This window comes from Hypomesus nipponensis, chromosome 12, assembly GCF_054491055.1.
Source record: "Hypomesus nipponensis isolate SF chromosome 12, ASM5449105v1, whole genome shotgun sequence".
Taxonomy (NCBI): Eukaryota; Metazoa; Chordata; class Actinopteri; order Osmeriformes; family Osmeridae; genus Hypomesus; species Hypomesus nipponensis.
Genome location: NC_140372.1, coordinates 9095900 through 9110650, shown reverse-complemented (window position 1 = coordinate 9110650; position 14751 = coordinate 9095900). Strand labels below are relative to the sequence as shown.

General features: G+C 41.3%; 1 protein-coding gene across 1 annotated transcript in view; it reads left to right on the top strand.

Moving 5' to 3' along the window:
- The window catches only part of gpc5a (glypican 5a), a 72548-nt gene extending 60798 nt beyond the window's left edge, over positions 1–11750 (top strand). Inside the window, exon 9 of the mRNA XM_084668078.1 lies at positions 10298–11750. Within this exon, the coding sequence (XP_084524204.1) occupies positions 10298–10458 (161 nt within the window). The 3' untranslated portion in view covers positions 10459–11750. The remainder of the gene's footprint in view (positions 1–10297) is intronic.
- Positions 11751–14751: the final 3001 nt, after the last annotated feature.

The following is a 14751-nucleotide window of genomic DNA, read 5'->3' as shown; positions in this document are numbered from 1 at the left end:
CTGCTCCTTTACAACATCCACTCACCCCTTAAACCCATCCCCCTTGTTTCAGTAGTAGACAGGCAACATGTAGAGGTTGTTCAGTAATGAATAAGAAGAAAATAAAATCCAATGGACTGATAATAAACATATAAACAATATTAAACACATAGAATTGGCTTGTGCACCCAAACAAATTTTATATAAATATTCATAACAATATACGCATTGTCATACAAGAACACATACCATTAACTAAAAAATATATCTTTCATATGTTTTTAGTACTGGCATTGGGCTAAATATTTGAAGTTTGGGATCTATTCGTTTTATGACAGCTTTCCTGTAAGAATATTTATTAGGTGGCACACTTGGGAAATTGAGTGTCATTATAACTGGCTCGAAATGAGCTGTTAAAAAGCAGTTTGCAGTCAACGCTTGAAGCATTGGTGGAATTGTATTAAATCATTCTCAGAAATGATTTATTATTATAGACCTTGGGATGTATGCCTAACTGGAAGTCATACAGTTTGAGCACACTATCAACATCGTTGTTGTTACAAAGAATCAGCTCTCAGGCTTTTTTGGTGCGCATGTCTATTTGATCCCTCACTTACACGAAAAGCCGATGCAGACTAACTAGCATCAATGTTTGCTGTATCACTCTGCTCATCTTAGTAGTGTGTGTGCAAGCAGTATGCCATCTGGGCAAGTGTCTGGCTGTTTTTAATTCATCCTCCTTCCAGAGTCATTCCCTTTATCCATATGGAACGCTGTTCAGCTGTGGGGAACCCGTTTTTATTGCTCACACCGCCTGTCCGCACAAGCAATCTCTTTATGTTCTGCATGTATGGGTAACCTGGGCTGGCTGGCCGTTCAGGGTTTGGGGGGGAGATCTATCATCGTAACACAGGTAGGCAGTTTAATAACACTGCTGTGGGCATAGGGGAGAAGCAGGCCATTTATTTAATGTAACGCCACTGTCATTAAGGACCCTGACAGGAGAAATGACCCTCCTGACAGTTCCACCTGCTGCAACAGTAGAGAGGGAAAAGGGATATACTGTTCAATATCAAGTTGTAACTTTGAAGGGTTACCTATTAACGAAGATGGTAATGGTATGATACTTTAATGTGTTTCTATGTTTTACATAAAGTGTAATGCCTACTGTATACTTTTTTTTAAACACATGAAGCAGTAGTTAATGTTTTTTGTATTATCAAGTATCATAGAGTGGTGGGGATCAACCTAAGACGTGTGTGTTGATGTGAATCTTCCATCATCTACTGTAAGCACCTTAAACACAGTGAAAAACAGTGAAGAGTGTTTGGTTCAATTAGAACAGATGGTGTCGCCCATGGCAACTCGGTCACAATACACTGAGATGTTTCTAAATGTGGTTTTTCATTTGATACTCCTTTGAAGATGACTTGACAAAGGCACTTAACACACACTCACTGCCAAAGTATGATCAAGTATTTACTGGTAAGTAACAAAGAGCGTGGGTAAACAAAAACTTCACGATAAGCCAATGTGACAAGACTTGAAGTTTGCTCTGCCAGCCTCCGCACTCCTTTCATGCTTTGCCCTTTTGCTTAGCACCTACCCTGCTAACTTTGAGAGGGCCCTCTTACTGTGCTCTTTGTCAGTGTGAAGACTGCTGTGTACACCACTTCACACTAGCCTCCTCCTTGCGTGGAAACTTTGCTGTGGTGAAGAAAAACCCATTTCTGAGTCATACATATTGGATGAGAAATGTAGCATATGAGATGGGTCCCCTAGTCAAGGGCCCGGCATTAATTAAAGATCACAGCTACACTTGGGAAACTCAGTTCATGACACATTCATCCTCCAGCCTGGGTCTAGGTGCTGACATGTTGTGGCCTTTTCAGCCCCTCAGAGTCACATTGTTCCTGCATGGCTCACTTGGTACACTAACCTACTCACATTGGTCCTGCACTATTGTATGTCGCCATCTAAAACAAGGACTTCCAAGACGACTAAATACCATCCTCCTGCTTGTTATGGAACAGAGAATGTGTTCAAATTGTCCTACAGTTTTATGGATTGTACCAACAAACCAAGTCATTTACTCCAAGGTACCCCAATAGGCGAGTGTGTTGGCTTAACACCTGAACCGTCTTTTTATTCATCTTTTCATGAAAAATGTCTGTTTGGATGTCGGCCCAGTAGTCCTTTTAGTCTAAAAATATATCGAAATGAATTTGCCAAATCAAAATGGTGCCTTTCCATGACTGCACAGTATGTAGGGCAATGCTCAAACAACGACTTTTGCCCAGCAACTTTGAACTGCTTGTTGTTACATCCATTAGGAAGAGCAGAGACTTCTCAAGACATTTTCTCACCTTTTCTTAACCTACATGGTGGGAAAATCAACAGTTGCCCTCTCTTCTGAGATCCTTTGATGATGCCTGATGGGTTAGTGCTGATCCTCAGAGGATAGGGCAGAGGGGACGCTCTCCCTGCTAGGGGATAAAGCCAGTTAATGGATCACAGAGCTAATCAAGTACAGGGAGAGCCTGGGTGAAGTGGTTGAATGGGTTGAACCATTAGGCTGCTGTCCTTAGGGGGAACAAACACACATAGTCCACTGTAGCTAGTACCAAGGCAATCAGGATGCAAGTAACAGTGGAACCTTTTCTTGAATTTTTGTTTCATCTGTTTGAGTTTAGCTTGTTTGTTTGAAGTAGTGTCTGGATGAAATATTAAAGGTGGAATCAACAGAAAGAAGGCAGTATGTTTCCTCTTGTCAGTCACAATGTTTTTCTTTTTAGTTGAGCAATGGGTAACTTATTACTTATTCACATTTCTCCAAGGTGTTTCCTGACATTATCCAAACATAACCAACTAGAACAAACAAACCCCACTTTATTTCCATTTCATCTTTAAAATCACATTAAATGTAGTAGAGGATGGACCATTACATATTCTGTGTCTTCGACTAAAATACAGGAATGGTATGTATTTTTCACAGTTTGAAAAGGTGTGTTTAGACTTTAAAAGAAAAAGGGAGATTTATATTCCGCTTCGTATCTCTCTTTTGCCATAAATATTGTGTCTGGGCTTGCAATGAATCAATGCATTCAACTTTGGAATCCCTGACTGAAGACCCAAACAGGGAATAGACCATTTATAACATTTACTGCACCACTCCGGAGCAACAGGGCAGAACATTCTGTTGTGCTTAGTGCTGGTCTTGTCTGGGGCTGGGAAAGAAACAGTAGCATGTGTGCTTACCTGGCAAATGGTAGAAGAGTAGACACTATATACTGTTTGTTTACTGCTTGAAGGTCTTGCTCCTTATTTCATCTGACAAATTAATTTGATCTTTGCTTAAATACTGTTTTGATATCACAAGGAGCGTTGATTAAGATTCCATAGATGCAGTGCAGCTTTTTATATCAGTGACTTATTAACCCTGTAAGACCCAATCCTATAATTTCAACATCACCTTTAGCTCTCCAAAAAACACATTTGCAAATAAGATTTTTTTGGAACGACTGCATTTAAATAGCCAATGGGTACTATTGTCTTGCCTTGCAATGCTATTGGATACATTCTCAATTCTATAATAAATAAATTAAAATAAAATAAAAATAATTGCAATTAAAGAGCTAGGGGTGACGTAACTAAGTTACCATCTCTAACAAGGAAATGTACGTGACGGGTCAGTGGGTTCAAGAATGTTTTTCTCTGTCCACTGTACTGTATATTGACATTTTGTTTTTTAGAAAAGCTATTTGTTTATATATGTGTAAACAATGGCTGACAGGTAACTAACATGATTTGTTATTAATAAGCAAATACAACTAGATGTGCACTGTACATTGCTTAATACAATTGAAAATGTTGTCTGGTAGAGTCATACTGAACCATGGAGTCTATAGAAGCATCATTAAATTGGTTGCCATTACCCCTGATAGGAAGGACAGAGACACAGGAGACCTTTTGTTTGTGAAAAGCTCTGTACAATTCCAATCGTACAAGGACACTGTCTCCACTGACTCCAGCTTTGAACAGATGACACTAGTTTGCATCCTTTGAAGCCTTACTGCTGCTTCTCCTCTCCTCTCAACTTGTTTTCCGCTTGAATGAGAAGTTACCTTAGCAACTGGTGACCCAGTTTCAGAATGATTATAATCATTCAAAAACTGTGAAAATAGATGTACGTTTCTGTCTGTTGAATGTACCAAATACTGTTAAACATATGCTAGAAAATATGCCATCATCCGCCTCAAAGACTGACAACATTTGCATTTGGAAGGTGAAGTTATAATAAGACTATAATCAGTCAAGTCTTTTGGTCCTTTGACAGCATCAAAACGTGCTATCAAGAGACTAAATTGAATATAAATAGTTTGCTATGACACTAACAGTCTGTGTGCTCTTCCTAAATTTGAACCAAACATGAATAGATTTCATGTATCTATCTTTTGTTCTGTTAAAAGGTAGATATTATTATTGTGTTATGGTTATCCTACTGTGGCCATCATTGACACGTGGAGTGGCATATGCCACTGCAGTGCTCCAGATCAAACGTTTGTTGTCTTGTAGCATTCCCCCCTGAGAAGCCAGAGGTAAATAATCCTTATGTGTGGCAGCACTAGCTGTATCTGTAGTCTAATCACCCATGAGCCATTCTGGTGGTGGTGTGATGAATTTGGACCAAGCCCTGCGACACAGGGAGCCACAGAGTAGCACAGAGAGCCTCCCCATGTTCATGAAAAGGTTAATGGAAGGTTAATAAGAGAGGGAACTGTTCAAATCCCAAAACCTTGATTCATTATGCAAATGTAGTTTTAGGAAGATAAAAAAATTACGTTGTTGTAGGGTATCCATGCTAATTAGCAGATCATCTGCGCTTGGTGGAAACACGGCTGCCTTTGATGTTTGACTTGGAAGAAATCTAATTATTTGCTCCGTTTAACGGTTGACATCAGTGGGATTGCACAATTTGGGTAAACACAAATGTTGCCGATAAAAAGCTGTGTTTAAAGGAAAATCTGTTTTTGTATTGACAATTATTTGTTTCGGTCAGTTATATTGTAAAGCAATAAAACAGACCAAGTAATAAAGTAGTACTAGTACTAACAGTATGTATTATGACTAGGTGGGTTTGTGGTGGTTTGTTGTGGATTTGTAGTATGCCTATCACCTGTCATCCTAGCTTTCATAACTTAATAATGGGGTTCATAGTTTGTTACAGAGGGACACATGTCGTTGCCATGGCATTATATTCACTCTCTTCTTTCTATTAGGAAGCAATTAGGTGTGGCTTACTCGGCCTTGAAGTTACACGAACTCGCTTTCTTGGCCATTTAAATAACATTGGCAGGAATATGATCAGGATTAATGTGGTTTTGATTGAAGTCAGTCAGTTGACAGATTTATATCCCTCAATGCAGTAAATCCCTTGGCACGCTATATTTGTGGACATGCGTTTTTCATTGAAATGGAAGACTGGGTGACCTTGCCATGTTTGTGTGTGGCTTCAGATTCGTAATAGACTGTACATTACGCTGAGATGGCTCCAATATCTGAATAACCACTGATAGTTTGGGCTACGGCAGGTTAGAGGGAGGAAAAGGTGGTTTACATATAATATATATTATATATATATATATATATATATATATATATATATATATATAATAGACCTAACATTTTACGCATAATGTTAATAGTTAATTATTTACAAATAAACAATCTGCTCAACTTTGCGTTGTGAACATGACCATTGAATTGCCCTCCTTTGCTCTCTGCTGTCCCTGCCATATTGTGTAATATTGTGTTGTGGATTTGTTTTACCCCATGGGGTGAACGGACCATTCGAGCACACACTTTCATTTCATAGGTCTAGTTCGGCAAATTTCACCAATCAAACAAGCATACTGACAGCTTTATGGCACTTTGTCCACTTTCGACCACCCTCTATCTTCCTGTCTAATGATCCAGGAAACTGGAGGTAGTCTTGTTGGGTGAATGGGAACCCATCTCTGCTGATTGGAATGCCGCCTGCAGCCGGAGTAGCTTACTGCCTGGCTGACTGCCTGGCTGCTTGGCCTACTGACTGACTGGTAGTCAGGGTGTGATATGGACTGCGCTGTGGATCTGGTGAGGGCCGAGGGGAAGGAATCTAGGCGATGAACGTTCCCACTGTGCAGGACATGCGCAGAAGAGGCAGAGCTAGCTGGAGGATGCAGCGCTGAATGACTTTCTTGCTCCACTGGGCCAGTGCTGGGATACACTGGGTATTTTATGATGCTGCCACCTTTAATTAGTTTTCATTGATCCTGGACTCACAGCCAGAAGGATTGAACATTCCTGGATAAATATGGTTGGCTAGGTGGAGCCTGCTAAAGCTAGAGCAAAGCCACTGAGAAGGGATGAGGAATAACTAAGTTACAGTCAATTTAATGAGCAAAAATATATACTTCATCTGCCTGCTTCATTTGAGGACTATATTAATGTTCCTCGATGTATGTTGTGGAAGAAATTCACTAGTGGGGTTTCCTTCTCACCAGCGCCCAATAACTTCAAGGGGGAAAGGGATGTGGGGGTTGGAGGGGATGGAAGGGTCTGCCACAGCACCTGGCGTGTCCAATGTTCTTAATAGACTGTCAATAAATAGCCTTGTTCTTCAGTGTGTAGAAAAAAGTCAAAAATATTGTGTGTATATTCATCTGGATGCAGAGAAAACCTCTCAATTTGAAACTATCTGGGTGTAACTGAAAAGCTGGTTAGAAACATGCAAAACCATATCATTTCTCAAATGCAGAACTAATTGATCGTTTTTTGCAGTCTTTCTCATGCAATTCAACAGGGATGTTGTGTCTCACTCAGGGATACATTCAACTGTGTTGTCTGCGAGTGTGAGCAGCCAGCCAGCCAAACAGACAACCAGCCCACAGCCAGACAGCCAAACAGACAACCAGCCCACAGCCAGACAGCCAAAAAGACAACCAGCCCACAGCCAGACAGCCAAACAGACAACCAGCCCACAGCCAGACAGCCAAACAGACAACCAGCCCACAGCCAGACAGCCAAACAGACAACCAGCCCACAGCCAGACAGCCAATCAGACAACCAGCCCACAGCCAACCAGCCAATCAGACAACCAGCCCACAGCCAGACAGCCAAACAGACAACCAGCCCACAGCCAGACAGCCAAACAGACAACCAGCACACAGCCAGACAGCCAAACAGACAACCAGCCCACAGCCAGACAGCCAAACAGACAACCAGCCCACAGCCAGACAGCCAAACAGACAACCAGCTCACAGCCAGACAGCCAAACAGACAACCAGCCCACAGCCAGAGAGCCAAAAAGACAACCAGCCCACAGCCAGACAGCCAAACAGACAACCAGCCCACAGCCAGACAGCCAAACAGACAACCAGCCCACAGCCAGACAGCCAAAAAGACAACCAGCCCACAGCCAGACAGCCAAACAGACAACCAGCCCACAGCCAGACAGCCAAACAGACAACCAGCCCACAGCCAGACAGCCAAACAGACAACCAGCCCACAGCCAGACAGCCAAACAGACAACCAGCCCACAGCCAGACAGCCAAACAGACAACCAGCCAAACAGACAACCAGCCAAACAGACAGACAGCTTTCTTCTCAGGAGGTCCCAGACAGCTGTGCTATGAAGTTCTCCCTCCGCTTGATCTAGCTACTTCTCTAGACACAACAGCTCTGAACAAACAAGCATCTCACTCTGAGATGCAATGCCAGACACTCCTCTGATAAATCACTTTTAATTCCTCTTCCTAGATCATCGTTTTGTACACATTAGTGCCTGTTGATGAAGGTAGTCCACTGAGACCTGCTTTGTTTTCTTTTACTTTTTTTATACTGTCACAGATAATGAGTATAGTTTGATTTGAATGTGTGTTGTCATCTCAGTACTGTACAATAGAGAGGCATTTGTCTCAGGTTCCAGAGCTTCACAAGATCAATGCAAACACATCCTTCCGAGTTATACGGTTATACTGTAAGGAATGGTGAAGATACATTTAAGACTATTTCAAAGATTAAACTTTCAGCCTGGATATAGTTTTGAATATAGTATTTCATAATGACATCAAAGTTCACATGTGAAGTCCATGTACTAGGTACTTCTGAACTATAATGCATTAAGATACTGATGTTCAAGAGTAGTCATTAGAGTCTAGCTGTTTGGCATTTAGTTGGCTATGCCTCTTGATAAGTATTCATGTGAGTGGTGATTGGTTCAAATAAGCAGTAAACATGGGTTAATCTGTGTTTGAATAGAATGGTTTCTATTCAAGCAACAATGTTGAATGCAGCTTGATACATTGAATGCATTCATGTATCAAGCTGACCCTGTTGATTTTCAATGTGTGTCCCTTGTGCTACTTCCCTTTGAGTTCTTAAAGCCGTGGCCAGAGGCATTCCTCATTTACTTACTTATCATTCCAGACCAAGCATTTGGCAATTAAGCAAGAACAGTCTGAAAGAACTGAGATACACTTGTTTATCAACTTACTTTCACCTAATAGGATGTGCTGTCCTTATGTGGGCTTGTCTTAAGGCCTTTCAGATCAACTACAAGCAAACAGAGGGATGTGCAACACAGACTGGCTTTTAAGTTTGTTTAAACAACTTACTATAACTTTGTAATTTGTTTCTCTTCAAGGAGTAGGTTGAATGGGCAACAGTTTAAATGGACAATATTGCTTTTTCTGCGTGTTTTCTTTCAAAGATTATGTGGCTGAATCTTTACACTGCATGCATTTCCACACCCAAAGTTTGCTCCAAATTTGCTTCAGAAGTTAGTCTTTGTCCTTGTTTGTCCCACAGAGTAAATGATTATCAACTCCACAAACACATTGTTCTTTCCTCTGTATCTGTTTGGCACGAAGCACAAACCCACCGCCATTGTAACTAGCGGAGGTTATTTTCCCGCTGCGGTTCGGTGGGGTATTGATCAAAGTTCCACCTAGACTTGTCAGGGTACAACTGCTATTGATTTCACATCAGGTGTGGACCACATCTCGAGGCCTACTGTACAGAACATCTCTGTCTTTGGCCTGCTAACTTATTCTGACATCCTAGTGCGGATGCCTCGTTGTCGTGTAGCACACTACTAGAAAGGATTTACTCAGATGTATGCTATATTTTTCAGACCAGTTCCCACAAACAGAGTTATATTAACTGTAACCATGGGGGTTGCACAGAAACTGTTAATGTGAACGAACTATCTCATAGATAATGATAGGCTGATGTTTGCAATTATCCATATTTATTACAAGAAAACATTTCCTTTTCTTGCACTCTGATGTATACCGTCACATGATTGCTCTAATCATTAGTTGTTTGCACAGATATCAAACTGCTAATCTTCGTATTCTTTAGTGGCTTGACTTGCTAGACATGGAGATTGAGATGGAGAGAGAGAGAGGTAAACAAAGTGAAGGGAGGAGTGGTTTGCGGGGAACACAGGTCATCAACAATCCTGTCCTCTTCTTCTAATAGGCCCTGACACACCTCCCTGGAGGCCTGCAGTCAGACTGGTAGTCTCTCTACACAACCTAATGGCCACCGTCACTTCAGAATGCACACGCGTTGGCCTGCTGCACAACAACTTCGGCATGATAACCCTCGATGAAGTGTGCAGTACGAGCCATACACGTCTGAAAAATACAGCTAGGGTATGTCGTGTGACACAGATGTAATGCAGATACGCGGCGTGGTATGACAAGCTTTTCTGTCCTCTGTGGGCATGGAAAATCACAACGTGGTTTAACAAAAAGCTAATTAGAGATCTCATAGCCTTGCAGTGTATTTACCAGGGTTCTATTTTCAAGCTGGCCAGTTCATTAGAAGCTTTAGAATAGAGGGGGATGGACTACACTGGTGGTGGTGAAAGATCCATATCCTGAGTAGGGAACACCGGGCTGTCAGACTATCTGTGTGTGCCTTCAAATGACCGTCCCGGGGACTGCTCTGCACCCAATCAATAGCCTGTTAATTTCAGGCCGTGCTCGGATCCTCTGACAGGGGCTCCTGCGTGGACCTCCGCCCCGGGGAGAAGATGTCGATAATCAGGACACCTCCTGCTAAGGCACAGCTACAGTATGGAACAGCTGAGGACAAATATGGAACATGGCATTTGCTGAAAGGAATTCAGTAACTGAGAGCGAATGAAGTCTGCCATGCTGCTGAAGATGCCATCATGCCCTGTGAAACTTTTCTTGATAAACTGGAAACACAATTTTCTGATGAGCTTCATTCTGATGGCCAATGTTTGTGTTTCCTCTCCCCTCAGTGTCTCCAGACGTAGTCAACGACCACCGACGCTCCCGCCCCCAGGGAGAGGACCTCGAGACTGAGTCCAGCTCTGCTTCCAGCTCACACAGGAGGATGACAGCAACAGGAGTCCTCTTGGCCCTGATCTTAACTTCTTTACTGACACTGCTGTCCTTGTAATAGAGGCAGACAAGTTGTGTGACCCTCTCGAGACAATTTTTTCTCCATATAGTTCCCAGAATGAAAGGTCAGGGTGATGCATTTGACAGAGCAAAGTGATGAACTTTGGACTCTTATGGAATGGAGGACGAGTGCAACACAAGACTGGAACAGAAATCAAAGAAAACTTGTCTAAACTTGTATGCAATGTGTCTGTATAACAGAGCTTACACATTGACTCTAATATAGAGGAGAGACGATAACTGTCAAATACTGGTTAATTTCTGACATAATGACATTTTTAAGCTAACAACTTTATACTGAACTATAAAAAAAAAAGCTAATGTCACTGCCACAAATTACATCCGTCCCAATGTCTCAAAGTTAATGAAAATGTACCTTTTTATGATGTACAAAAGTAAAAAATAATAATTTTATTGGATTTCATTTATTAATATATTGCATTCTTTGACATATACATTTAGTACAGTAAAATGTGCATCCTGTTTATTACAGGATTGGAACGTTTTCTTTGTCTCCCTAATATTATTTGGGGTACCATGTATCTCTTACTCTCTTAACTCTTATCACCCCCATTACCTTTTAAATACAGCTTTTGAAAGTATTTAAAAAAAAATCCATGTTCTTATATGCTTGTGTAAAATGAAATGAAATGAAATGTCAATTATTCCCCTTTCTAAAAGCTGTTCAGTTATTCTTTTCTGTTCATACTGTAAGCAGAGTGCTTGACATGGCACTGGTGGAGCCCATCCCACACCTATCACTAACGTCACACCTGCCTGGAGTTCTTTTAATTGAGACATCTTAACGTGGGGGATTTAAGAAAGGGAAAAGGAGGAAGGGAATGAGGGGGTGTAAGTTCTTTTTTTTCCTCACATGCCTCCATCCTTCCCTCCCTCTCTCGCTTCCTCAGAGACAGATTACTTTCCCCAGGAGTCGATTATCGTCTTTCACACTCAATCCTCTTCTTTTTTTTCTTCTTATGTCTGGATGCGAAGCTATCGTTTGTGGAGTTGCAGGTGTGGCAGAACTCATTTCTTGCCTACCTGTTTCAGGTTCCCTTCAGACCGGTGTAGGCTTGAATCTCTCAATTAAATTAAATTTGAAATAGCAGTTACTTCATCATTTTGATAATCTGACCCTAATGCATACGTGTTTCTTCTTAAGAGAACAACAGAGAGTACTATAAATGTCTTTGACTCAGACCGTCAAGAATTGACAGATTGACATTTCTTTGAAATGAGAGAATACATTGTTCAAGTCTTTCAGGTTGGGTTTGGTCAAGAATACCATTAATGGACAGTTGTTTTGATAAATTAAAGTCATCATGTAAATAGACATTGCTTCCCTGCCTGAATGTCCACTCACAATGCAAATGTCTTATTCTCAGTCAAAGACATTGTTCATTTTACCTGAAGTGAATCTTAGGATAGTCTAAACCATGACATTGGTGCTCTTTTTAGCTCTGAAGCTCCAGGGATCTCCTGTGGAGATGAATACTGCTGAGTGCTATCAAGAAGTACTGGTTTGCATACATGAATTAATTACATGGTCTTACAATACTCTGGATTCATCTTCCCTTTCGATCATCTCAATGACTGTAGCACAGGCTAATGTGTGTCGAACTGTGTCTGTCTGATTCACTGCACAAAATGCAATCATGAGTTCAATGTAGTGAAATAGTGACTCGTTTTGGGAAATAGGGCAGCAAGCTTGACTGAAAAGCGAACAACAGCTACCCTTCCCCTTCCTCACTCTGGCACAGTCACCATTTCTTTTTCATGATTCTTCAAGTGTTACTCTTGTAGAGTTACTCTTTTAGAGTTACAACAAAATAGATCTTTGCAAACCAAGGTTTGACTGTGACACTTAAATTCTAGTCGTCTGCATAGAGAAATGATAAAAGATGCAGCCAACAATGCGTTGGAGGGCATTCAAAGTGACAAAAGAGCCTTTAAATCGGTTTGCCCTAAAGCCTAAAGCAAGAGGTTCCTTGGCCCTGTAGCTGGTGTTGAGCCAGGCTGGATGCTGTCCAGGAGAGCAAGGTTAAGTACCTGGCATTTATTAATGACAGTGCTAGGACTTATCCACCCATCGTTCAGTAGAGAAGCTGTTATATTTTTCTATGATGGCGTCCCCAATTGAATAGCGCCTATATTAATTTCAGAGATGTTGATTTGTCCTTTTTTGTCCCACACCCCCCAACTGAGCTGATTGCTTTAATATACCCAGTTTTGCTTCCAGCGACGAGGCAAAGGCAACCGCACAGGGCTGTTCATACACAGACACTAACTGAGTCTTTGCGTCTGCTCTTCTCCACCTGAGTTTCTACTGTATCTAAGCTTTACCCTGCATCACAGCCATGCTTCTCCATCCTCTTTTCAAAGTGAAGGATATACTTTAATCCCCCCCCCCCCTCTTCAGCTCCTCTAGAGACGTGTGAGAAAGAAGGGTTTCAGAGTTGGAATTGTGCGTTCTCCCCGCTTCACTGGAAGCGAAATGGGAGCTAGAATTCCATAGAAGTCTCCCGTACTGCCAGCCTTCCGTGTGGAACATCTGATGCTTTCCTTCTCTGCCTGTGAGACGTTGCCATGGTTTCCAGATGAAGTGGCTTTGTCAAATCTAGACAGACACGCTTGAAACCTCAGGAGATGGCTGCTATGGTACTGTATAGCCTGAGTGTTGAACTTAAAACCCCATAACACACAAGATTGGCTGGTTCTTGGGGCAACATAATAATGGTACAATAGTGTTTTGGAGGCGAATGAACGAATACTGTTTGAACACTGTTCGTTCATGCACTATACCTCTTGTTTTGAGTGAGCCTTCAGAGCATTGAGCTGAACTCGATGTATTGCTTTCTACCCTATCAAATCCCAATCCAAAGGGTCCACGGTCAACAAGAGTAGTGAGTTAATACAGGAGAGAATTATTCTCATAAGCATGGCTATGTCTCTGTGTGGGTGTATGTACTGTATGTTCAAAATTGAACAGATAATCAGTATCTTGGATATGAAGGTTTCACAAATTTGTCTTTCAGTTGGACTTCTTTTAATAGATCAGTTTCATTTTTGGGGTAAGAGGGTACATCAAGGCCTGTTGTCAGATTTCTGTGTCACTCATTTTCTTTTGATTGAGACTGCAGAGTGGGAAAAATAAGTTACTTGTGTAGCATTAGCTGATGTTAGCTATTATTTAACCCTGATTGAGTCCAATTCAAATAAAATACCATGACATCCTAATTGTTCTGTCACCGTAGCACTCAGCAGGTCAAAGTCAGGTGATGGGTCACAGTCAGGATAAACCTGACTCCTTCTCCTCTCACCGAGGGAGCATGCTAATTTGGAATCTCTCAGTATTCCGCTGCAGCCCTCAGGGGGAATTCTGCACTGCGCTATACTTGTCTTTAGAAAGATCAGGAAGGGTAATCTCCCTTCCATCCAGGACAGATGTAACTGTGTCTTTTATTCTTAGAGAAAGATAAAGAGAAAAAGCTTGTTATTGGGAGCAGGGCGAGGATACGTTTTCAGAGAGGTTTTAAAAGGAAAGCCATGACTTTGTGCTTTAAGTAAGACAATTAGTCTCTAATACATTTCAAGGGCTAATCACGTTGTTTTGACGTTGTTGTACCTGGGCCAAAAAAAGAAGGTCAAATTAATGTAGAACTTCTCCCAAAGGGAAACGTAATACTTGAAATTCAATTATTAACTTATTTACGTCTTTCATTAGACACTATAGGGTTTTCAAACCCATTTAATTTAGAAACTCTTATGGGAGTGGAAATTGAAAACTGAGATTTAATTTTGTATCAAGTCCTTATTTTCAAGGGATTTTCTCTGTCTCCAATGCCCTCACCCTATTAGTTGTGAGCCATAAAGCAATTACAATTAGGCTTGAAATGAGAACTCTCTATGCAACGTCCTGTGACCTTAATATTAATATTATCCTATATTCAATGTTAAAACTGTTTGAAGAACAATGAAGGACATTTAAAAAATATGGTCAAGCATGTACAATTGTTGCACTTCATCAGGTTTGGAAAGATACTTCTGTATTTCAACAAAAGGAATCTTTAAATGTTTAAGATACTCTTTATGAGTCTGTCAGAATGTGACCACTAACAGTACACAACAGTGTTTCCTTTATGCTGTGTAAAAATAACATATTGCTCTGGACCAATCACTAGTAATCGGTCCAGTAATAGGCCTGACAAGTGTACTTCACAGAGCCACAGAGATCCTCTGGCTCTATAGCTAGGACGCCCCCCCCACCCTTTCACATTTTACTTCCTCC